Source organism: Humulus lupulus, chromosome 1 (genome assembly GCF_963169125.1).
Source record: "Humulus lupulus chromosome 1, drHumLupu1.1, whole genome shotgun sequence".
Taxonomy (NCBI): Eukaryota; Viridiplantae; Streptophyta; class Magnoliopsida; order Rosales; family Cannabaceae; genus Humulus; species Humulus lupulus.
In genome coordinates, this window is record NC_084793.1 from 302,611,825 (window position 1) to 302,639,091 (window position 27,267).

Sequence of the window (27,267 nt, forward strand, 5' to 3'; positions counted from 1 at the left end):
ATTGGTGTTTCAACTGTTGACTAAACACCAATTTTATGCAAAAGGAAGCAAGTGTTTTTTCTTCCAAAACACAGTGAATATTTAGGGCACCTAGTATATGAATATGGGGTGGCCGTGGACCCCACCAAGATCATAGCGATGGTGGAATGGCTCCAACCTAAGACCCTCAAACAACTCTGAAGCTTTTTGGGACTCACAGGATACTGTAGGCATTTTGTTGCCCATTATGCTTCTATTGTCGCACCACTCACCGAACTTTTAAAGAAAGATAGTTTCCACTGGTCTTAGGAGGCTTCTCAGGTTTTCATACAGTTGAAAAATGCAATGACAGCCACTATCGCATTGCATTTGCCAGATTTTTCCAAGGATTTTGTGGTTGAGACCGATTCTTCTAATGTTGGGTTTTGTGGAGTTCTAATGCAAGATGGTCCGATTGGCTTATTTCAGCAAGAAGTTGGGTCCCCGTTTATTAGAAGCTTTGGCTAATATTAGGGAATTATAGGTTGTGGTTGAAGCTATTACCTGCTGGTGCCAATACCTTTTTGGTCGTCACTTCATTATCTACACAGATCATAAGAGCTTGAAAGAGCTACTTACTCAGGTAATTCAAATTCCAAAGCAACAATTTTTTCTCAGGAAATTGATGGGGTATAATTTTAGCATTGAGTATAAGGTAGGGAAAGAAATTTTTGTGGCTGATGCCTTGTCTCGGTGTGGTGAGGTTCCACAAGTGCAGCTGAGAGCCGTTGTAACGCCCTAAACTCCAAAGTCTGTTACGGTGTGCATTTTAAACAGTGTTAAACTCGCTAATCAAGTCATTTGGCCATAATTTTGTAACTAAGTATGATTAGCAGTTTAGGGTTAAATTTTTTGGTTAAGATATAACGTTTCACTAAAACGTTTGCTGTACACATAGGGATCCCAACAATATAATTTAAAGGTTAATTATAGCAAAATATTTACAACCAGCTGACCTAAGCGGCAAAATAGGATTTAACCCTAGTTCCTCTTTAAACCCTCAGCTGTGGCGATCGAGCAACCGCATATGTACACATCGTCACCTAAGCTCTCCAACTCAAGGATGGTCCAGGTTTCTTTTGCCTTTACCTGCACCACATAGCACCCGTGAGCCGAAGCCCAACAAGAAAACTTGATATGCTCATGAACAATAACATGTTACTAAGTCATATAGGCATGCTTAGCAGTTATAACCCTACTCATTCATGCAAGCAGGTACAAATAAGTGTTTTTGAAGCTCTGCGCTCTGAGTAGATAACTCATAAGTCTCCCGCTCTGAGGTAGATGACTAATAAGTCTCCCTAAGGTAGATGACTAATAAGTCACTCTCTAAATAAATGACTGATAAGTCCATCTCGGTCAGATGACTGATAAGTCTATCCCGGTCAGATGACTAATAAGTCTATCTTGGTCATATGAATGATAAGTCTATCTCGGTCAGAAGACTGATAAGTCTATCCCGGAGGTCCCATACCCTCCTAGCCTTGTGACGTGTAGGTCACCTTAGCCTTTTGGCTCTGGCTCTAAATAGCTAGTCTTTAGACTAGACAAGCATTTTTAGTTTTCATCGAACTTGAGTTCGGTTCGGCATTAATGTTCATAATGAGTCATTCAATGTAGATGTCGATTAGATATAATCTTTATCGGCTTGCATTAAACATGCTAAAACCGTCCTTGACTTATAAGTCAATGTCATACGACCAGTGCTCGGTACTACTGCCGAACTTGACTAGTAAGTCACAGCTTTACAGTTAATACCGACACCATTGCCGAATCTGACTAATAAGTCAGTGCCATTTACAAGTGAGCAAGGTTTTGCTAAGCATTTGATATGCAATCAATGTCCACATTTAACCAATCTCAATAAGTTACATAAACTTAAGAATTTATATCGCATATATCCATATTTAAAAAGTTTGATATTTGTCACTTAATGGAAAAAGTAATGGTTGCAACAACAAAAATAAATGTTAGGTATTTATGCCGTCAAAAAAATAAGTTAGGTATTTAAATACAACACATGCATGAATTTAAGTATTCATGTCACTAATATCTATTTTTAAAACATATAACGAAAAATAAAACAAAGAAATCGATGTATAATTGTATAGTATACAATAAAAGTTAGTTTGTAAAATTAAATAAAATTTGAAAAATATATAGTTTTAATGATGTATTTTAAATGATAATATATTTCAAACATTACGAATGCACGACCAGATATGATATCTTTGAACCTATTTTTTTTCTCATAACTCTTATAATTTACTTTGCTGACTTTATTGTCAAAAAATCTTTGGTTGGGTTGGCATCCCCAATGTCAATGACTTTTACGAATTATATTTTTCGTTTGTCTTTTTCTATAAGATACAATTTCGATTGTAGATTCAACCATCTACAACATGCATATATACAAGGTAATTATTTATGGGAAATTCACAAATTTACGTCAGATTTAAAAAAAAATTACTAAAAAATTAGAATTTTTAAAAATTACAAAAATATGGAGTGGTACAATTGTAAATACGAAACTCTTTTTTTTTTGTAAATAAATTTTATTTGTAACAATATAGTATTTTTGTAACCAAAATTTATAAATTTGTAACTAAAATTTACAAGTTTGTAAGTGTTATCCCAATTTTCTGTCGTGGGCCTGGGACGAGGGTCCAGGCCCATTGTCTAGGCGTTCGGATGTGGGCCCGGCCTAAGCCCGCTTGGTACAGGAGTAACCAAGGGCCACGGCCCTAGTGTGATTTTGGACCCAGATGGTGATCCAGGACAGTCGTCCGGGAGACTTATAGAGTTCGGATTACAGTTGAAGCTGAAGCATACGAAAACAATCCCGGAGCTTGGTAAACGGTCCGGGCCTGTGGTAAGCGAAGAGGGACAAAGGTAAACGAACCCGGATCAGGTCCTCCCGGTTTGGCAGGGAAAAGCATCCATGACCCTGAAGCCGCCCCACGACGCGTAGGGGCTGTCCCCACTTTTCACCTGCGGAAGAGGCCACCTCGGGATTGCACGCCGTTGTTTCAGACCTGCACTGCCAAGTACTCTGACTGTTTTTGTCCCCTGAATCTGCCTCGTAACTCGAAGTGCCCAGACCAAAAGCACCGTTTTGTCGGGCGAAATATAGTTCTTGGGCCGCCCCATTGGGCCTTAATTAGTCTTGGACCTATGTATGTTTAATCTTTTATATTGGGCTTCCGCCAGAGAAGCCAAGAGTACCCACATCTTTGATGGGCCCGGGTCATACCCGGCCCAGATCCAGTGTTCCTACGAGCCTATAAATACATGCAATAGAGCACTAAAATAAAGGATCTCTCTTCGACTTGTATACTGTTACTCTGTCAAAAAATAGAGAGAAACTACATTGTAAAAGACTTTTCAAACTCTAATACAACTGACTCGTGGACTAAGGCTAATTAACGCCCCAACCACGTAAAAATCATGTGTTAATCTTCTACATTCCATATCATTATTCTTAGCTAATCTTCATTAGTATAGTTACCGAAAATCTCGGTAAACAGTAAGTATATGTTAATATTTTTTAAACAATATTTACAGACTAAATATAAAATTGTAATTACAAATTGTCATTTGTACTTTTGTAATTTTTATAAAATTTTATATTTTATATATTTTTTTAAATTTATATTGTTATATGTAATTTTTCGATTATATATTTTTCATCTTAAATGATTTTTTTTACCACATTCACATTGAATAGATAAATACTTACAAGTATGAGTTATATTGTCATCCTTAATGCCGCTCACCTCACATTTCTATTTTCTATATAGTTACAAATATGTATGTAAATCTTTTTTTTCCCTAATTAAAGAGAGCATTTAATTGTAAATAATAATAGTAAGCAAGACATATATATGCATGGTTATGTAAAATTGCCCAATAATTGTGTAGTCTCCCTATTGATAATTTTGTTTGAAAAAACAAGTAAAAGCTTCCAAAAATATAAAAGATCAAAAAGGATTGGAACACCCAACTCCTCTCCAACTAGACAACAACATAAACTAAAAAACACTGGAAACATTATGGCCATGGATGCTTGTGTTACAGTTAATTTATACATCCCCAGACCTCCCATCCCATTCTTTTTTTTTTTTTGATTAATGATCTAAAGGGGAGAATTATACCCTAAAATTAATTAAAACTATCCACTAACACCTCCACACTGACGTGGCAACAAGGGCCCGCTCATGCCAGCAAAGCGCCAGCTCAGCCTGTCGTTTCGCCACGTGGAAACCCCTCACCTGAACCTTCCCCAAGAGACACTCGGCTTGAAAGTCCGCGAACTGGCTGAGATGTACCGGCCTCATCCCGGCCCCATGGAACATCTCCCGAAACGACGCCGTTCTCCTCCCCCCACCGACCCCGGCCGCTGCCGCAGCCTCCACCATCCCTATAATTTTTGGCCTCAGCACAAACGCCTCGATCTTCCGGACCAACTCCGCCCCCACCATGGCCGCATCAAGCGACTCCATCACCATCGAGTAAAACTCCAATCCGCCCACGAAGTTCCTCCGAAACGATGTCGTTGGAGCCGTACCCGGCTCGCCTCCCCACCCTTCTCCGTCCACGAACACCACCACAGCCGGAGACACCCGTCTCACCTCTCCTAGAAAGCCGCCACCGTGGCGGCGGAGCACTGCGGAGGAAAAAAGCACGGCAATCTTTTCCCCTTCCCTGAAGTTGATTGCCTTAAACGATAGCGCTTCAAAGACACGGACGAGAACGAAGTCGATTTGGAACCTGATTTTCAGTTCTTGGGAAAACTGTGTCAGGTTCTCCCTGATCAACCGGCTCTCCACGGCGTACTCCACAGGAACAACAGCGGTGATTCGAAGAATAGGTGGGTTAACTCGAAGGGACTCGGATTTCTCGGCGAGTTCCTTCATGAGCGAGGCGTACTGTCCACCGAGACCGATGTCGAAGTCGACAACGTGGATGAAGGTTGACCCACTGAGTGCTTCGAGTAGAGCTTGGTTGGTGGTGAAGTGGGAGAACATGGGGATGGGTGAGATACCTGAGAAGGCCTTGTAGCCTCTGATGGTCTGAACGATTTCGGCCCATGAAGAGAGCCGATCGGCCGTCCGGTTAGAGCCGGAGAGAATGGACTGGAGGGCTTCTTTGAAGTAGAGAGCAGCCCGTTGGAACGGTCGACCCACTGGCTTACCCGAAGGGCCAGACCTGAGGCGTTGGTTGAGCCGGTCTAGTATCACCTGGGCGAGTTGCAAGTCGTCGGAGTCAAAACAGTCAGCAACTCGGATTAGATCTTCAATGAAATCAAACCCAATACTCCAATTATTGTTTTGGTTGTTGGCGGTATTGTTATTATTGCTATTATTATTGATCCCTAAATGAAAATCAGGAGATACCTCAAAAAGGTTCAAGTTATGATGATGAGAACCGAAAGTACTATTACTACTATGATCAAAGTTGAAGTCAGTCGAGTGAACCAAGTGAGTTGGATCGAACGGCTGAGGATGAGGGAACTCTAAGAAATGAGAAGTGATCTGATGAGGGTCGACACAAGGATTATTCAACTGAGGAACAACGGTTGTAGTAGTAGCGGTAGCCATGGCAGCGGCGGCGGTGGTACTGGTCTTCAAGGCAGCAGGGACAGAATCATCATGCAAACCCAACTCTCTCATGATAGTATCCCAATCCAAGTTATGCAAAACCTGGTCGTCCACCCACTCGAGCGTCGACTCATTTGTCGCATGAGACAAAACGACGTCGGAAACAGCCGAAACCTTGGCGGGTTTCCCAGCCACCGGGCTGGGGCTGCGGCGCAGGTCGAGAACCGACGTGGGCTCGTAGCAGAGGTTAGTAATATGAGTACTATTGTTGTTGCTGTTGTTCCTGTTGTTGTTGTTGTCTGTTTTTGTGCTGGGAGATTGGTTCAGGTTGTTCTGAGGAGTGGTAACAGGGACGATCATCTCTAAGAAAAAGAAAAAAAGAGTCGATCAAGTTCGAAATACTCGAAATGGAGCTTATGAAATAATTTTCTTTTAAAAAAAAAAGCTATATACTATATAGTTATATAGTCCCTACTATATCAGAGATTGATATGAATGAAAGAAATAAAAGAGAGAAGCTTTTGGTGGTTATGATTGTTGGCTTTTTTATCTTTGCGTGTGTGCATGGCATGGAGGTGCGTATATAGCATATTACAAGGAGATCATATATATTATATATGTGACATACTACATGACATGACAGACAAGTATGTGACACGCGTCAGAGGTCTCTACTTTTTAATCTCTTTGAAGCTTCTAACTCAAGTCTTCTCCCTAATGTCTTTTTTTTATTATTCGAAGCTTAATAATACTAGCTTTTATGAAATCGTTAGCTCATATATCATATATATGATATATCCTATCTAATTCAAAGGACTGAAAATTAGTACAGGTATATGGCATCAGATATATAGAGATTCAGGGGACCAATAAATAATTTCTTTAGAGACGTAAAACACTATATACGTAGTCCTCTAAGTCAGCACCAAGAAGAAGCTGGTGAGAAAGGTAAAAGGAAATTATAAAATCAAAAAAAAAAAAACAGGATCTTTTTATTATATGAGATTTCTCTGGTTACAAACAAGTAGTAAAGGGTAATTTGTTATATAATAAGAATGTTGCTATTTGACATCTTAAGATGTTCAATATCACTTGAAGATTAGCGATACCTCGTAATACTTATTAAATTCAAATAAGTGGGACCCAATATTAGATTGCACCAATAGCGGTATGTCACATTTTTATATTGTTCGGCACCAATAGTGCCCCTTAACAATTCACTTTGCTATATAAGAAGAGTGTTGTTATTTGACACCTTAAATTGTCAAATACCACACGAGATAACACTTTTTAATTAGTTAGCGATACTTCATAGTACTTAATTCAAATGTATGAGACACGTTATTGGATTACACCAATAACGAAATGTCACATGCTTGCCAGCTTATGCACCATTGGGGCCAGATCAATTCTCATATAAGAACAATGATCATGTGCGTGAGTGCCTACCAAGACTAATGTGGGGTACGTCAAATATTTTACTACACGTGCATGTGTACTAATAATCTACCAATATGCATGCACTTGGATTAAACGATGAAATGGGGTTTCATTAGTTGATTTGTACTTTTAAAACGTGTTGACTTATAATAATACTCATTAAACTAGGGTTTCTGTTTTTTTGGCTGGAAGAAAACTAGGAGAAAAAACTTAATTATTTATGTTTAAATTGAATGATTTTAACCTGATTCATTTGGTTAAAGATATATAGAGCTATAACTTCTTTGGTATTTTAGTTAGGTAAAGACTTTTTGATGAAAAGCTCGTATAATTAAGTTTACCCTAGTAATAAAAAGAGGAAAAATTATTCTTGACCCTTTTATAAAGTGAAAACGACATAAACTATCATCTTTTCCGAAGTTTAATATTTGTCCTCTAAATTTTGAGATTAAAATTATATATTAAAAAAGTAATGTTGTTATTTGAAATTTTAAGATGACAATTTCATATAATATTTATTAAATTAAAATGTGTGAGATTTGATATTGGATTCCACTTACTCATTAAAAAAAATATAAAAAAATTAAAAATAAGTATTGTTTGGTAACACTTAAAAAAATAGATTTTTATTTAATTAATTAAAAATTTGACAATTAAACATAAAGTGTGTTTGGTAACTCTATTTTTATTTATTATTTTTTAAATTTTAATTAAATTTATTAAATTTTGAAAATAGAATTTTTTCACTTTCAATTTTTTTTTAAACCGTTTTCAATTTTCCTTTATTTTTTTCTTCTCTTTTACAAATAACACCTCATATTGTTAAACAAAAAATAAAATAAAAATTATCAAACGCGTTTATTATTTTTTGTTTTTAAAAACAAAATTCAAAAATTAATTACCAAACATATTTTTATTTTTTAAAAATAAAGAAATAAAAATAAAATAATATTTCTATTTTTGAGTTTAAAAAATTTAAAAACAAAAATTTGACTAAATGGCCCAAGGAGATGATATGTAGCATTTTTATGGGATCATTATAGTGCCCAACACTATTTTAAGTTGATTGATACAATTTAATATTAAATTACAACAATAATAATACGTGTCGTCCGAGTGTTGGGCATTTGGTTCAGTAGCATTAATATTAATTGATAGATATATTACACAGTAGAATTTGATTACTTGATTTAAAAAACATTACATATGTATACTCATGAATAGGAGCTTTTTCAACTAAAAAACGACAAATCAGTGGCATATTTGGCGTTAAAGTTCCAAAGCTATGTCCCCCTCTAAAACTCCTATTAGGACCCACAAAAGCTTCGAATACCCACCACCCCACCTTTCCTCTAACCCATTTTCCCTTTAAAAAAGCTTAATAAAAGAGCCATCATTAACAACTTTGACATCAACTAGACCTATAGTAGATATACTGAAAATTCGTAAATGCATCTTCATTAACGGTTCCTTATCTGGCAAAGTAAAAATCTTTGCAAAAAAAAATATATAAATTAAATTAAAAGAAAAAAAAAATAAAAAAAAAGTGGGGCTTGACTTAATGCACCAACTTTACTATATATGATTATATTCAACATGGAAAAGAATTACTTTTACAATTAGTTGAATGTATCCTATATATTTGTATTCACATGTATGTAGATTTAATCTTGCAGAGCTTTCTTAGAGTACTTAATTACTAATATATAACTCACCTTATTAATTAATTGAATAATTTTATCATATCATATATTCTTGATTCAAAATATATGCCTATTTCTTATTTATATTCTCTCTTCTCTCTATGGTCAATTTTCTCTGGTTTTGACATTTGGCTACTGAGCCATCGTCAGATAGAACAATATAGAAGAATTCTATAAAAGAGTACTATATTTTTCTTCTCTATTATCTCTCTTTTTTTATTTTTTTATTTTCCTGTAACATAAAAGCCCAACTTGTTCCATGATCAGAGGCATGTCTTCCATTCATGACTACTACATATATACTAATTAAACTACTTGCCTGGTTTCATCTTAAATTAATAATTAACAATTTTTTTTATTCGAAGTTATTCAAAAAAAAAAAATAGTTTGATCTTAAAAAAAGTATTTATGATTCAAATTAAAAAGAAAATTGTTTATTTTAATAGGGTTATCATTAAAATTATATTATTATTATTATTAAAAAAATTATGGCTGAACTAATTTTATAAATGTTATACTAAATCTAAATGTATGAATTAAGAAATGTGAAGATATTTATAAAGTTATATATTTGTAAATAATAATTAGATAATAAATAATATTTGTTATTAAAAAGGAAGTTTAATGGGACTACAAAAAATCTTAATCTTATAAGTATTTATGTTTAAATTAAAATAAATCAAAACAAATTATATTATTATTAAAAAAAATTATGGCTAAATATACTAAATATAAAATTATATGAATGATAATTATGATTAAAGTATTTAGGTAATAGATTATAGTATACTATCATTATTTTTTATTTTATTATATATATTTATATATAAAAGAAGCTATAACATATGTAATAATAGAGGGGTTACGTAGTAGTAATATAGGTTGGTGGTGCTAGGGTTTAGTTCACTTGTTAGTGAAGGATAGTGGAGAAATGTTCAGTTCACACTTGGGAATGAAAAAGAAAAGAGAAGAGGGCATCCAATGGCAAAAAGCTTAATAGAAATCTCATTGACTGGGGCCCTAGCCTCTTCGATGGGACTAAATTAACCCTAGTCTTGGGGGCCATGCATACCATACCAATTACCAAGGTGGCTTTTCTGTCGGGCATGCATGCCTTCCTCACCTCATCCATCCTATCACGGATCGACAACGCTACGTAAATTTTTTTTTACAATACCGATGCAATCAGTTTGTGCTTTTCACACTTTGATAATTTTTTTTAAACAAATTTTATATGACAGTATATAGTGTAATCATTTAAGACACTCGGTAAATTTTTAAGATTTTTCAAATAATTTACAATGCCGAAAACAAGATTCAAATATTGTTTGAACCCTAATTTCAGTAATATATTTTATTCGAAATTTCTTGAAAATTTATAGAAGGTTCGAAATAGCTACAATGTACATCGTCATATAAACAAATTTGAGATAATATCTATCAAAATTAAAAATATAAAAAATAATACACTATTGTCAAAAAAATATATATATTTTGTAATTTACCCCTATATATATATTGAAAAAAAGAATAAAATAATAGTAAGTATAGATGAAGAAGAAAAAGTATAAAAAGATGATATTAGAGTCAGCGCGTAAAAAACACGCCCACGTAGGACAGATAGACTTTGGGTTTGGCTTTTGGGATGGCGGCGACAGTGAAGAGGGAATATGTTCCGATTGGTGGTGATTATGATATGGTGCAATCACTGATTGACAATCCCCTTTCTTTCTTTCTTTCTTCATTATTTTTATACATTTATTCAATTTAAATTTATTTATTTGGCTATTGGAGTGAGGACTTTATGGGAAAGATTTTTGACACCTAAATAAAGATGTTTTAGCTCTTTTTTCCCATGTCAAATTAATTAATTAATTAAAGAGTCTTAGTTTTAGGGAAATTTGATAAATCATGCTTACATTAGCTTAATATTTAAAATTTGAACCAAAGTTAACCACCATATGATACAAATGCTCATCTTTCATTTAATACCAAAAATACCCTCATACATTTCCTCTCTATTCTCCCTCTTCCTCTCTACCTTTCATTTAATAGCTTAATAATTAAAATTTGAACCAAAGTTAACCACCATTTAGAATGTTGTTTAGATGTTGGATCTGTAGTTTGTTGGTATTTTTTGCTGTTTTTTTTTAGTGAAAATCGTGTTCTGTGAAAACCTGCGTTTTTTTTTGTTCCTTGAGTTTTTTTCGAAATGCCCGATAGTGTCCGATAGAGGCCCGATTCGGGCACGATAGTTATTGAGTTTCAAGGTTAGGGATAAAGGTCCGATGACAACCCGATGGTTGCCCGATAGTCAAGGTTAGGGATGGTGGTACGACGGTATTACGATAGTGGGTACGATAGTGTGCAATACTGTAGTTATTTCCATAATGGGTACGATGATGGTACGATATTAGCACGATAGGTGTACGATAGAATTTGTTAAGTAGTTACTATAACATCGTAATTTTAGAATTTGTAGTGGGACGATATAGGTACGATGGTAGTACGATAATAGTTAGTTTCAAATTGTTAACTTACTTTGTCAATGGTACGATGATGGTACGACAGTGGGACGCTAGTGGGTACGATGGTGTATAATACTGTAGTTTTTGCCATAAATGTACGATGATGGTACGACATTAGCACGATAGGGCAACTATCGGGTAACCAAAACTATCGAGCAACCATCGGGTTTCCATCGGACCTTCATCCCTAACCTTGAAACTCAACAACTATCGTGCCCGAATCGGGCCTCTATCGGACACTATCGGGCATTTCGAAAAAAACTCAAGGAACCCAAAAAAAACGCAGATTTTCACAGAATACGATTTTCACCCAAAAAACTACAAAAAAATACCAACAAACTACAAATCCAACATCGAAACAGCATTCTAAATAGTGGTTAACTTTGGTTCAAATTTTAATTATTAAGCTATTAAATGAAAGGTAGAGAGAAAGATGGAGAATAGAGAGAAAAGGTATGAGGGTATTTTTGGTATTAAATGAAAGATGAGCATTTATTTCATATGGTAGTTAACTTTGGTTCAAATTTTAAATATTAAGCTAATGTAAGCATGATTTATCAAATTTCCCTAGTTTTATCACTTTTGATGTCTAATATATAATTGTACCATGCACCCAAGTCTTAATCGAATTCATATTAATTAAGAGGAAAAAAATATACACTCTTAATTAGGGATGGCAAAAAAACCCGGCGAATCGGGGCGGGTCGGGTCGGAGCCCCGACCCGACGGGGCGCCCCTGATCCGAATATACCTGGGGCAATAACGGGGCGGGTCGAGATCCGATCCGACCCGCTAGCAATTGAAGCGGGTCGGATCACGACCCGACCCGGTTGTTGTTGTTTTTTTTTTTTGTAATAATTTAAAAAAAAAACTAATTACTACCACTATTTAGGGTGATCAATGATCCAAATATATATATGTACATATATATAAATAAGACAGTATATTTAAGAGGGATAGAGGAGAAAATTGAAGTTTTGCTTTGAAGTATAGTAATTTTTTTTTATTTTAGTATGCAAGACCATTTATAAAAAAAATTTAGGTAGCTCATTTATGTCTAGTATGAGATATTTTTTTGCCATTTATTTTTATATTGTAACATATTTTAAAAAATTAGTCTTTATTTTATTAAAGAAAAAGAAAATAAATAAAAAATCTTACCGAGCCGGGTCTGACCCGCTCCATCACATCTGGGGCGAGTCTGACCCGACCCGCATCAAATGCCTTAACGGGGCGGGGCGGGGCGTGGCATAAGCAAGTCGGATCCGGGGCGTAAGCAAGTCGGATCCGGGGCGGGGCGAGGCCGACCCTTCCCATTTGCATCCCTGCTCTTAATCTCTTAGATACCTTTCAAAAAAAAAACTCTTAGATATAATCTTTGCTTTTGTTTTTTTTTTTTATATGTTATTATTATGTTGTTTTTAATAATTTTGTTTAATTGTTGCCAATCTTAGCTAAGGTTGCAAAGCAATTATAGATTACTTTCCGAATCATGATCTTTTGTCCAAAATAAAAATCTTAAATTATGTCTAATCGATAAATATAAGACTACTAATTTTAAATATTTTATTAACTAATTTATATGTTACATTTAAACATTATTGACCATGGATAAATGGAGTAATGATATGTCCATTCAAAATATGCACTAAACATTATATATAGTGATATGTCATTATTTTTTAAAATAGTAGGTCTCAATTTTAATGATTGATTAAGTTAAACTGTCACATCACATATAATATTTAAGTATATATTTTAAGTCCACGAATCATTACTCTCAAAATTTAGCAGCCAATCTTCCTAATTTTCAAGCATATATACAAATTAGCGGACCTATGGTGCCAGAGAGGCAACTTCCCCCTTGACATATTTTTTTTTTGTTGATTTATATTTCTATATATGTATTTTAGTTGACAATTTAGTCATTTACTTCTATATTTCTACAATATTTCCTTAATGATTTTTTTGTAATTTGCATTTAGATTTTTTATATGTGCCCCATAATGTCTTTTCTCAAACTTTTTTTTCTCAATATATTTATATAATTTAAATTAAAATAAATTATTTTATATTTTCATTACATACTTATCCTCAAGTAAAATAAAATTTTAAATCTATTATTAAATTTTTGGAAAAAAATTATTTATCAAATTTAGGCTTGTAAACATACCTCAATTTAAAAAAAATTACTTATTTTTTTTCTTTTTGATTGAATCTGTCTAATCTTTTAAAATTACACTAAAAATTATTAAAACAACATAACAATAAAAAATATATAGGAAAAATCTTATAATATAAATTAAATTAAGTTTACGTTTTTACTAATTATTTTTTCTTAAATTTATATTTGAGATTATATTAAATATTTATAATTTTTATTTACTTTACAAAGAAAAATTCTAATTTGTATCTAAAAAATTTAATTCCCAATTTTAAATAAATAACTACACAAGTTTATATTAACCACAAGTAATGTATTAGAAATGCCCTTTTTTAGTATTTGTACAACGCATATATAGGGTATTGTATAACAAGGCACTATTATATAGATAACAGGAGCAAGGAAAGAATAAAAAAATTAACCAAAAAATAAATATTAATTTATATATAAAAAAGAAAAGCAAAAGGAAAAAGGTGGTATACATAATCCACTAAATAGAAGAATTATATAAATATATATATATATATATTAAACTGACGATTACAATTTAAATTTGAGATTTTTGAGTTAAGAAAACTTTGTATAATAAGCTAGTTATATACCTACTAAAGCGTCCTCGTTCATACTTAAGAATAAGTTATTACGTAATATATCATAAACAAAAGTGATAAATGTGACATCACCGGCAGAGTAAAGAATATGTATATATGGTATTAATCATACTATTAATAATTAATATTCTCTTACCCTCGAAAAGAAATAAAAATGAAACACATGTGAACATATATATATATATATATCCGGGTGGTTGGTTAGTTTTAAAGATGTAAATATTGTTTATAATTTTAATAAAAATTAATTATTATTTTTTTATAAAAAATATATATATAATATAATGAATTAAAATTTTATAGTATATATAAATATTTATATTAATAATTTCTACATATATGGCATTTAAACATATCATTGACATAAATATATATTTACACGACGACATATATATAAAATACAATACTATATTTTAAAATAAAATTAATAATATAAATAAAATAAGAATAGAAAAAGTCATAGTATAGACAGTAATATATATGCATAAACTATTTTTACTTACTAATGTATCTCACAATATCCTTTGGTGAATTTGAAGAAGAAAAATAGTTTCAATCATCACTTGATAAAAAACAAACTATCACACAAATTTATAAGGAAAAAATATAATATGTATACATTTATTATTTTTAAACAAATATGATTTAATTATTTAAATTATTATTAAATATCTTGAAAATATTTTATTTTTATTTATTTATTTATTTTTATTTAAGTTTATATTTGCTCTAATTTTTTAATTTGGCAGTGACAACAAACGATTATATATTATATGTTTAATATAATACTAAGTTTAATTTTAATTAAATTTGATTTAAGTTATTAAATATATGGTTTTATTATTTTTAAATAATTATCATTGTAAAATATCTCAAAAATATCATATTTTAATTTATTTAATTAATTTTATTTAAGTTTAAATAATGTTTAAAATCTGCTCTTAAAAATATTCTATTAAAATTAACGAAAAAAATAAAAAACATTTAAAACTAATAATTTATTTTATCTAAACACTTTTTACATAGAATACAGAAGACGTAAGATTCCACACAATCAACTCAAAATCTAAGGAGCCATTAATATAAATACATGCATGCATAGTTATTAATTAATTAATCAACGTGAATATGACTAAACTATATATATATTTAAATATATATATATATATGTATATAGTCGTCTATTTTCATTTTCTTAAATATCTGTAATACTGGTTTAAAAGCATGTGTGGAAATGTAACAAGTACCAAACTTTATTTGAAGGAATATTATTTAGTCGTGTACTTAACAACCAAGGCTCTTCTTATATATTATATACTATTAATCTTTTTATATATATTTATATGAATGAATATATATATATATGTATATCATGATGCACGCGGGGCACACTCGGTGGGACGAGTCAGAAGCTTGAAGTATACAAAAGAGGGTAAGAGAGAAGAGGGTTGAGATTCTATAACACTACAAATAATACTTCTATTTTTTAAAATAAAAAAGAAAACAAAAAAAAAAAAAAAGAAAGAAAGAAAGAAAAGAAATGAAAAGAAAAGATAATATTGATTTGTAATCCCACTCCAAAAAGAGCTAGCCAAAGCTAAGAAAGATCTGTATTGGAACAGTGGATATTGAATTGGCCATATCAAAGTGACTGGTCTTCTATATATATTATTCTCTAAATTATTATATCATTCAGATTGCTATTATCACATTATATACTATAGTATAAATATTTATTTTCTGGTAAGATCGAAAGTTAATTTTGATAATTTGATTTTAATCCATCACTTTATCGATATAACTTATATAATTATTGGGCATTAAAACATTTGTAAATCAAGAAATATATTTGGGCCTTAAACTATTCTTAGTTTATGTATATATATATATAATTGTTTAATTAAATAATCTCACTAATCTCTTCCTTGTTGATTTGGCAGAAATTTATATTTCTAACTTAGCTAGCTATCATTTAATATATTATTATTTCATGTGGGAATTTAACATTTTTTTTTTACATAAAATGAGAATCTCAAAAGGATATATATGTAGTTGGTCTTACTTTGAGAATACTAATCTCGTGATTCAATTAGTTTTCTTTATGACCACAATTATATTCATATATATAAATATATATTATAATTTTCTAATTATTTTATGTTTGGTTGGATTCTTTCTTGAAATTGTAAGTGGTATCTATTTACATATACTTCTCTCTCTTTCTCCTTGGTCTTATGAGAGACACTCAAAAAGTTTCAATAGAGGGGATGAAGATTTCTTGAAATAATACTGAGATGTGTTATGTGGTCTCTATAGACAAAAAAATAGTATTTGGTACTCTTCTCTGCCACTTGAAGTGATGACAAAACTAACTCAAGATGGTCCATTTGATGAGAGAATTTTTGGAGTCTTAGTCTCAGAATAGTGATGTCATATAATTAAGAAAGAAATGGTTTATACTTATTTGATACTTTTGTGGTTTAAAAAAGTTATAATTTTGATACTTTTTATTACCAATAATATAATAATGATGTGGTACTTAAAATTATAATACGAGTAAATTACATTTTATAAAGAATTTTTAATAGAGTATGCAAAAATATGATTTTAAAAAAATAAAAAAAATTAATCTATGGTTTTTTTTTAAGAATTTTTACTTTTATTAGTTTATTTTCCCATATTTTTGTATAAAAGTTGGTTTATGTCATAGTTTTACTCTTAATAAAGTTTTATTAATTTGGAAGAGTATAAATGTAATTAGATTATTATTTTTTTAGCTTATTTGTTTTTTTTATATTAAATTTTTCTTTGGTTGTTTTGCAATTTTTTTAAATATGAATTGTGTTTAACATTATTTTTTATTTATTATAATTTTTTTTCCTTTTTATTTTAGATTGTACATTTTTTCTTAAATCCTGGGTAAAGTAACCAGTTACTTGATTGATATTTAACAGTTATGTAAAAAAAAATCATAGAGCTAGGTTAAATAACATGTACCAAAAGAGGTAACCAGTTATCCTAAGAGAAGTAACTTTCTACTATAAGAGGGGTGACGGGTTACTCATATTAAATATGAAACGAAACATCAAATTTTAAGGAAAAAGAGGAAGAACACTTCATTAAAAAAACGAATAAAAAGTAACTATGATTTTAGTAACATAGATAACAAGTTACCATAAAGAACTCAAAAATATACACACACATCAGAACATGAAGGTAACTAGTTACCCCCAGAAATATACACACAAAGATCGTAAAGGTAACCAGTTACCCCTAGAAATATACACACAAAGAACGGGAAGGTAACCAGTTACCACAGATTTGAAGATAGGAAAAAAATCAGATCCACCCCATTTATCTTCTCTCCCATCTTCTTCATATAATTTTTTTTTCTATATTTGAATGTTCTTATCAGGGTAACTGGTTACCCAGTCACATTTTCATATTTTTATTAGTTTTCTTTCAAAATTTTGGTGTTCCTATAAGAGTTACAGTAAAAAGAAAATTCTGAAAAAAATTGATTTGAATTATTTTACATATAATGGAAAAAACTAAAAAAAAAATTACAATAATAAAAGACAATAAATAAAAAAATAGTAAAATAATTATGTAATGTTAGAATATATGGAAGGAGAAAATAATTGTTATATCCAGATTCCGAGTCATGATAAATGTGACCTTGAAAGCTGGATTCGCAGTGGATGACCCGTAAAGTTCGGAGTATGCTCCAGGATTAAATACCGAGCCTGCAAGACTCGATATGACCTCGAACGTGGTGGCCTCAAAACGTTCACGATCTCGAAAGGTAGCTCCCGTGATGCATCTATCCTCAGGAATGACCTCGGATCATGGGGTCCGAGTCTGACGTACGTACGATCTCGAAGCCATATGACCTCGAGAGATGTCAGTAGCTCGAAAGCCAATGAGAAACCTGGAAGATTAAGGCCTTGGAGATATATGATAATGACTTTGAATATCTATAAGTATAGTCTATAAAGGGCATGTTCTGCGTTTATTATTGTAAATCCCATAAAATCATGGGATATTATTCGATTAGTTATACGCCCTTTGGTCTTCAGGGGACGTTTCCTTTTATATCAGATTGCAGGCATTTAAAGCCATTTATTTTATTTATACAAAAATAGTAACTACCCAAAATATGTGGGATAGTATTCTGCAACCTTCTCTATAAATAGAGAGGTCATGCACCATTGTAATGGACCGAAATTCTGAATCTTGAGAGAGAACTCTGAAGAATTTATGCTTAAGAATTTTCAGAGTTAATCTTGAGTTTAATAACAGAGACTCGTGGACTAGGCAGATTTAACTGCTGAGCCACGTAAAAATCGTGTTTTGTGTTGTTATTTTTTTAATTGGTCATTACTAGTAATTTTTTACGTGCTCTTCTTTCACTGTAGACGAAAAACGGCGTCAACAATAATAAATACAAAAAATAAAGAAAAAAGAAGGAAAAAAATCATAGGAAAGAAAACTAAAAAAATATAAAACAAACGAAATGATGAAGGAAAAAAAATAGATGAATAAATAAAAATGAAGAGAAAAAGAAGAAAAATAATGGAAAAATAGAAAGAAAAAAATATGAATAAAAAAATTAGTAGAAAAAAATGAACAAAAAAGAAGAAAAAGGGAAATAAAAAAAGCTCATATATGTGAAAAAAGAAAAAAAAATGGAAGGAGAAATAATAAATAAAAAAATAAAGAAAAATAGAATGAAACAAAAAGAAAGAAAACTTAAAAAATATGAACAAAAAAAACAATACAAATGAAAGAAAAAAAAATAGATAAATGAATAAAAATGAATGAAGAATAATGAAAAAATTGAAAGAAAAAAAAAGATGAAGGAAAAAAATTAGTAGAAAAAAAAGGCAAAAATGGAAGAAAAAATAAGTAATGAAAAAAAAATAACTGAAAAAGTAATTAAAAAATGAAAGAGAAAATTAAAAATAAAATAAAATAACTTTCAAAATCAAAGAAAACATAACTATGATAAAAAATGTAGCATTTTCATATTTTATTTAACTATTAATTATGTTTTTAATACTTTAATTTTTTTTAATAAATTTTTTCATATAAATTAATAAAAATATAATTTTCATATTTTTACACGTTAATAATATAAAAGTAATATTTTTTAAAAATCTCCAACTTAATATTTGTATAAAATATTACTCTAGCCCAAAGTTAACTGACACGTTATGAATAAATTAGTTTCAGTTATAATAAATTAAGTAATTAATTAAAACTTTTGAAAAATACTCTTACAGCTATCATATTATTATTAAACAAATATTTATATATATAAAAAAAAAAACACAGTTTTAGCTTCTCATGAATTCGTTCTTCTTCTTCTTTCTCATTATATACAGTAAAGTTTAAAAACACATCATTTTGTTTGAATTTCAACAAGTAAATTATAGTATTTTCTATAATAGTAATTTAATGAGATATTTACTTGATAAATTAATTTGGTTAAAAAATTACAATCATACGGTGCACCAGAGAAAATTACATTTATACTGTTTTGGTTGTATCTCTTTATTTTTAGTGTATTCACAACTCTTTTGCTCTGCCCCACGATAGCTTGCTTGCACTTACACATCTAGTCACTCCATAAAAAATAATAATGGTCATTTTTGACCGTTGGTTAAATTTTGTAACAAAAAATTAACTTTTTTATTTTTACTTCTATAAATACTCATTAAGTTGATTTATTTTTCACTCTTTCTCATATTTTTTCTACAAAATTTTCAATATCACAAAATCCTCCTCTTTTAGATGAATTTCCAAAATTTTTAAAATTCTCCATTTACAAAATCCAAAATTCAAATTTTCAATATTTTTAAATATTTTAAAATTCATCAAACTCTCCACCTTACAACTCAAAATCCAAATTTGGAGTTGCATGAGTGGCCTCTTACCTTTTAATAAATAATGGACAAGTGTCAATATAAATAAGCTTCTTTTTACATATGGCTCTTCTGGCATATACTAAAGTATACACTAATGGTGACTTCCATTGACACACTTGTTGATGATCAACATAATTTTTCATAAATTATTTTATTATTACTTCTTATCATATATACTTTTACACAATGAGAGAAATAATTATATGCAAATAGTATCATCGCTATTATTATTATTATTCATGTATATATATATTAGATTTAGTTTTATTTATAAAATTTATTAATTATTTTTATTAAATTTATATTAATATCATATAAATTTTAAATAAATATCATATTTTAATTAAATAATTTATTTATTTTTGCTTAAGTTTATGTTTGTTCTAATTTTTTAATTTGGGAGTGACAACAAGATCTTATATATTATATATGTTTGATATAATATTAAATATTATATGTGGATTTTAAATTTAAGTTTCTTACTAGTTTTTTTTTAAAATAATTTGTTGCTAATTGACACTATATTATATTATATGTTTAACATGATATTATTCTAATGAGTGAGTTTAGGTTTAATTAAATTTTATTTAAGTTATAAAATGTGTGATTTTATTGTTTTTAAATAATTATCTTTGTAAGATATCTCAAAAATATCATATTTTAATTTGTTTAATTATTTATTATTTTTAAATAATTATTATTTTAAAATGTCTAAAAAATATCCTATTTTAATTTGTATAATTCTTTATTATTTTTAAATAATTATCATTTTAAAATATCTCAAAAATATCATATTTTAATTTTTTCAATTATTTATTTTATTTTATTTAAGTTTAAGTGGTTACAAACTACCATTAAATATAAGAATATTCCATTAAAGTTAACATTAAAAAAATAAAAAAACCGTTAAAACAAAAAATTTCCGTTATCTACACACTTATTATATAGAAGAGATATATGCTAGCATAAGGAATAGTACTCAATGAATATTTTAGTCCATTATATGTGTATGTAGTGTTTGTTATTATATTTTCTTTAAAATAATATATAGGAAAATCTTATTCAAATTTTCTAATACTCTTCGTTGTAGAGTTGATGTCTAGTTGAAAACGTATTTTTGTAATTATGAAACATTAAAATTGTATTTTTGGAAACTCAAGTTAATATAATTAAAAAACAATAAGGGGTCGTAAAAATATTAAAAAAAATACCCATTTTTAAATGCCACTCTAAACACTTTGCTCCTAAAAATAATTGTTCACTCTACATAAATTAATTAAATTAAAAAAAATGTCATTTAGCATTTAATAATTTAAATCTGTTTAGATCTTAAATACTTAAAATTGAAAACTTTAAGTATCAAAATTTCTAAAATTAATCAATTTAGAATTATAATGTTTTATAGTTTTAGTAAACATTTTTTTTTATATATATATAATAATAAAATTGATTTTCAATAAAAAAAAATTAAAGCACAAGAATTTTTTATAAAAGATTAAATTTGTTTGCCACATTTTTTATATATTGACATAATTATGTTAGATATTCATATAACATCTTATTAATAATTTTCCGTACAACTTATAACACTATAAACAATTAAAGAATATAGAAAACATACTTGATTCAGCCATGGAGAAACATGAATTGTTAGTGCAATACTAACCAACTAAGTCTTCCTCCCTAGGATCTCTATTTCTGAAACAGATTATCAGATAATACAATAGCGATGAGACTATTTGCATAAGTAGAGTTAGGGAGGGGACTTAGCTTATATTAACTTAGTTGGACTGTGCCTCCTCATCAAAGACTTCAGTTAATTAGAAAGTTCACACTTATGCTTCAACTAGACTATTATAGATACTAAGCTTGTAACACCCTCACTTATTTTAGTTAAAAAACCATATTTGAGGTGTTATGTTTTAAAACTATATCATAATTTATTTCTGCGGAAGTCTGGACATTTTTTTTTTTTTTAAAACTTGAAAACTTATTTCACATTATTTACATTAAACATAAAGTGTGTCTCAAACATATTATACATAAGTATTAAATAACCCAATTTATTTTCAAAACATAACTTCACACTTTATTACAAACATCTCACTGATAACTGAAATAACCCACAAAAAGGTCGATGTGTTCATATGTACAAATCAGGGTCAGGACCATGCTTCAGTTCTCCTCATATCATTCACATATTTCTTTCTCTACCTGCAACACAAGACAACTGTGAGCCTAAAGCTCAGTAAGCAAAGTAATGCATGCAATGCTAATGATTACCCAATATCAATGGACATATACAACTTCTTTTTAAATTTTGGGCCCCTTAATATTGTGCACACTGTTTGAATTGGTCAATGCCTGCAGGGCTTGTTACACATATAATACAAAATCCCATGGGTTCTCCTCCGGCTAGCCTTCACCACAGTAGGGCACATTAAAAACCTTATTCCATCGTTGCCCCGTCAGGCTCAAGAGTTAAGGCGGCCACACACTGTGGTGTCAATACATATAACAATAACTCATATGGAGGAGAAATAAAAACGGAAATATGGCAAACAATATAATTGGTTCACTAAACCTAGCCCAAATTATTGGGCAGCCACTATAAGCCTACTATAGGCCTCCGTTTACACTTATTAACACTTTCATTTGCCTTTTCAAAACAGTGGCACTGAACTTAAACTTCTTATTACAACTTTCTTTTATGTTGCACAAAACTTGCAAAGGCATCATATAATTAATCATCATAATATCATGCATGGTCTTATATCATATAATAATTTACCATATCACTATTATGCCATGCATACAAATTTATGATGAAGTGTCACTGTATGTTAATACCACTTACTCACAAAATATTCATATAATGCATACTTTCACATAACACATAATTCTTGTGTTGCAGTTGAGTACTTTACTTACCTTTTGTCCACAATATATTTCACCGTGTAACAAGTGATGTCTTAGGTATTGATGTGCTTATCCTGAAAATAGCATGGATTTCTCATCATAATGATGGCAGTAATACATTGAACTCTCATTTAAAAAATACCCATAAGACTTCATATCAAATTTCATACCCAAAACATGCCTAAAATGCCTTAAACCACCTAGATCGAGCATTAGATTTATCTTAGACATTTGGGGAAATTTTGACAGAGTTTCCCCTTAATTTTAGCTATCCTCAAATATCAAAATACACCAATAATCAACATCAATTAACCTGCCATAACCATATATCCCAAATACCAACATGATTCATCATAAAGTTATCATATACCGATTTTGATAAAATTCTTATCTCCTAGATCATCACCCAAATTAAATGAGTCTCCACATATATTCAAACATTTATAAACATATATACTCTCTTATAAACTCAATCAAATAACCAAAAATCATCTTGTACTCCAAGAACCCCAAAAACCTCATAAAACACAAAATTTCACTTACCGAGCAACTTTTCGGCGAAAACAATCTCTTCAAGCTTTTCTAAACCTCAAACCACTTGGAAACCCCAAGAAATATCTTAAAAAGGATAAAACACCATATATAAGTTCTCAGAAAAATTCAAAAACATGGTTTAACTTCCAAGTACAAGAACTTACCATAAAAAGGCTAGAACTAAGCTTAATCTACTTCTTTGGCTTTGCTTTCACTTGGATCTCCTTAGAATTTCTTCAAACCAGCCAAGAAATGGTTTTTGGTTTTCTTTTCTCTCTGTTTTTCAGAATAATGGTCGTGCAAAGTGATAAGGTTTGATGAAAATTCCTTATTTTCAATGATTTAGCCTTATTGTCAAAAGTTGACACCTTTCATCTCATCATTTCACCTTTTGACTTATGAAAACCTTATCACTTCAATAATTTCGACTTAATCATCTGCTAGGCCTATTATCCTTATGTGTAAAACACTCATACCAAACCTTAGGTCCATATGACTTCATACCCAATAGTTATGCTTACCCGATCGAGCGTAGCGCACTTATGCTAAGCTCGTTTTGACTTTGCATCAATACCACTGATTATTTATACCTCCCATCAAGAATTGATCTAATGGTTCTAAAACCATTTTTACATCATCAATGAGACCTTAATCATACCTCGATTACATTTGGTAAATCCATAAATATTCAATTTTACACCGAAATACTAGTAATCGACATTGTACTATTTTCCACTACTTAACCTATTTTGCCTTCTATATCTCACTTTCAACACTTAATTCCATGCCTTGTCCATATTTTTCATACTTTCTTATATCTTGAGCACATCAAACACCCATAAAAGACAACTCAAATGCCACAAGGTTAATAATATTGAGCATACATATAGACATCACATACACAACTTTTATACTTATACATGAAAACACTTATAAGAATATGCATATGCTCAAATTATACATATTGTATGATATGTAATGCAATGCAATCATGTGATTATTGGCTATATATATCAAAATAATGTGGGTGCTACAAAGCTCATCAACCAGAGATCACTAAAATTAAATGGGTTAGATCAACAAAGAACTATTTATCAACCCATATTTTATAAAACATTAAAATATTAATGTAAGCCCAAATAAAAGTCTAGCATTCTCCCACTTGGGGTACATTAATTTTTATAATATATGTATATATTGAAATAATTTTATTTAAAAACGACTCATGAGTTGAGTGACAAGAAAAACTTTTAAAAATAATAGTTATTTGATAGTATTTAAAACAATCAGTTTAATTTAATCATTGATATTGAACTATGACTATCAGTTTGCTTTCAAATCAACAAAAAACATTCATACTTACAAATACCAAAGTATTAAATCGACATGGTCAATAAGTCTAGTAGTGTGGTAAGAGATTATGTCCAACATGTGATCAGTTATATAACATAATTATTTATGGGTCCTCATTTCACTGATACCATGATGCCTAATAAATAAGTCAGTGAAATAATCAAAGCACAACTTAATAAATAAGTCAGTTTTATATCATTAATTGTGCATAAAACAGTATGATATCCACACCATTAAGCAAATAAACTTAAATGACTATAACAACAATATTATGAACTACATGCTTTCAACTCAACATTCTCGAGAGTATAACAAAACATAAATGAAAGCATAACTATTCATTGATAAAAAAAAAACCAAAAACAAACTTTGTAGTTCATAAGTTCATTAAAGAAATTACAAATAATTATAATTCCTAGTGGATAAAAGAAAATAGAAAAGAAAACTCCCACTAACCAAAAAGATCAAAGGATTCTAAAATGTCCATATCAACAACATGTTTATTAAACAATGACGCACTAAATCCTTTGGTTAGAGGATCTGCCAACATCAATTCTGTCTTGTAATTCTCTATAACAACATCTTCGTTCTTGACTAGGTATCTGACATTAAGATACTTGATCTCCATATGCTTTGAAGCACCACTAATCTTATTATTTTTGGCAAAGAAAATGGTAGCACTATTATCACAATAGATCAGCATAGGTAAGGAAATAGAATCAAGTACTCGTATCTTTGTAATCAAATTCTTTAGCCACACAACTTGCAAAGATGCCCCATAACAAGCTACAAGCTGAGCATACATAGCAGATGAAGTAATCAAAGTTTGTTTTACACTTTTCCAAGAAATAGTTGTGTTAGCCAAAGTGAAAATATATCCAGAAGTTGACCTTAAATCATCCACAGAACCACTAAAATCAGAATCTGAATAACCAACAACTCGGAGATTCTCAACTTGCTTATAAACAAGCATAAAATTCTTGGTTCTCTGTAAATATCTCAAAACTTTCTTTGCAGCAACCCAATGATCACGCTCAGGATCAGACAAATATCGTCCAAGAACATTTACCACAAAAGCAATATCAGGTCTAGTGCAAACCTGGGCATACATCAAACTCCCTATCACACTTGCATAAGGGACGTTTGACATTTATTCTCTCTCTAAGTTATAGACAGGAAAAGTTTTCTCTCATTTAGTAGTCCCAAATTACTAGTCGCTAGTAAAATGTCATCCACATAAAGAACAAGAAAAATATAACGAATCCCACTGAACTTCATATAAATGCACTGACCAAACGTGTTCTTTATGAAACCAAACGATGTCACAACTTTATCAAACTTCAAGTACCATTGACGATATGCTTGTTTGAGACTGTAAATAGACCTTTTCAATTTGCAGACCAAGTTCTCATTTTCACTTTCCTTGAAACCTTCAGGCTGAGACATATAGACCTGCTCATCTAACTCCCCATTCAGAAAAGCAGTCTTTACATCCATTTGATGCAACTCTAAATCAAAATGTGCAACTAAGGCCATAATAATCCTAAACGAATCTTTTGTAGAAACAGGTGAGAATGTTTCAGTGTAATCAATACCTTCTTGTTGACCACGGTTTTGGCCAACGACGAGTAAACGTCAAAATTACAATAACCTTCAAGAGTTTATAGTAGTTCAGCCCCAATGTGTTGGTAATAGCCTAGTCCACTTAGAGTTATGATTATGAATCTACACTCAAGATCAGATGAACCTGAATCAACTGAGTTTCTTCAGTGCAGATGAAAATAATACAATATTTCTCTCAAGATACAAATACTCTCTTAGGAAAATTAGAATCTGAATCCTTTCTCTGATGCCATGAGCTTTGTAATTATTAGCCCAGGATAGTACAAATGCAGTCCCTCCTAATCGGGATCTTTTTGTTATTCTTTCAATATTTAATTAATAATAACATCTAAAATACAACAATATGCGATTCTTTGGGATAATATGAGAGATTCCCGCACAGGTATGACCGATTCTAGCTGAAGCCGTTACTGGGATCTCTTGCGTAGCAATGATCTGTTTAGTCAATCTACATCACACCCAAAAGGAAAACTGGAGGGCCAAAACACTTCTCCGGTCGACCAAACCCTCACTGGTCGGCCAAGACAAGTGACTGGTCGGCCAAACACTTGACTGGTCAGACAAGCACCTGACTGGTCGGTCAAAAATCTTCACCGGTCTGACAAAACACTACCGGATCACTCCTAAGCCAGGTTACCCAACCATTCCTTGCCATTTGTAACTTCTATTGTCACATCATCGTTTTCAAATTTTGGGGATAACACTTCTCTTTGAGTAAATCCCTTTGCCACTAGATGTGCTTTGTATCTTTCAATTTTACCCTTATTATCCTTTTTGGTTTTGAAAATCCATTTACATCCTCTTGGTTTAAAACCAACAGGTAACTCAACCAATTCCCACACAT

At 30.6% G+C, this 27,267-nt stretch overlaps 1 protein-coding gene and 1 long non-coding RNA gene across 3 annotated transcripts; both read right to left on the reverse strand.

Moving 5' to 3' along the window:
* Positions 1-3,920: 3,920 nt before the first annotated feature.
* On the reverse strand, positions 3,921-6,193 carry LOC133812592 (scarecrow-like protein 15). Of its 2 annotated transcripts, XM_062246376.1 has the most exons (2): positions 5,415-6,193; positions 3,921-5,258 (listed from the first exon to the last, which is right to left on the reverse strand). In XM_062246376.1, the coding sequence occupies exons 1-2, from the start codon at positions 5,976-5,978 to the stop codon at positions 4,197-4,199; spliced, it is 1,626 nt and encodes a 541-aa protein (XP_062102360.1). In that variant the 5' UTR covers positions 5,979-6,193; the 3' UTR covers positions 3,921-4,196. The 2 variants fall into 2 exon arrangements, with proteins under 2 accessions (XP_062102360.1, XP_062102359.1); XM_062246375.1 differs by having other exon boundaries at positions 3,921-6,191.
* A 15,728-nt stretch (positions 6,194-21,921) lies between these two features.
* On the reverse strand, positions 21,922-24,038 carry LOC133780493 (uncharacterized). Its single transcript, XR_009869366.1, has 4 exons — positions 23,612-24,038; positions 23,457-23,531; positions 22,926-22,987; positions 21,922-22,208 (listed from the first exon to the last, which is right to left on the reverse strand). It is a non-coding gene; the product is annotated as an uncharacterized LOC133780493 (long non-coding RNA).
* Positions 24,039-27,267: the final 3,229 nt, after the last annotated feature.

Coding starts and splice junctions, on each gene's coding strand:
- LOC133812592 (XM_062246375.1), bottom strand. CDS start 5,978: ATGATCGTCCCTGTTACCACTCCTCAGAACAACCTGAACCAATCTCCC.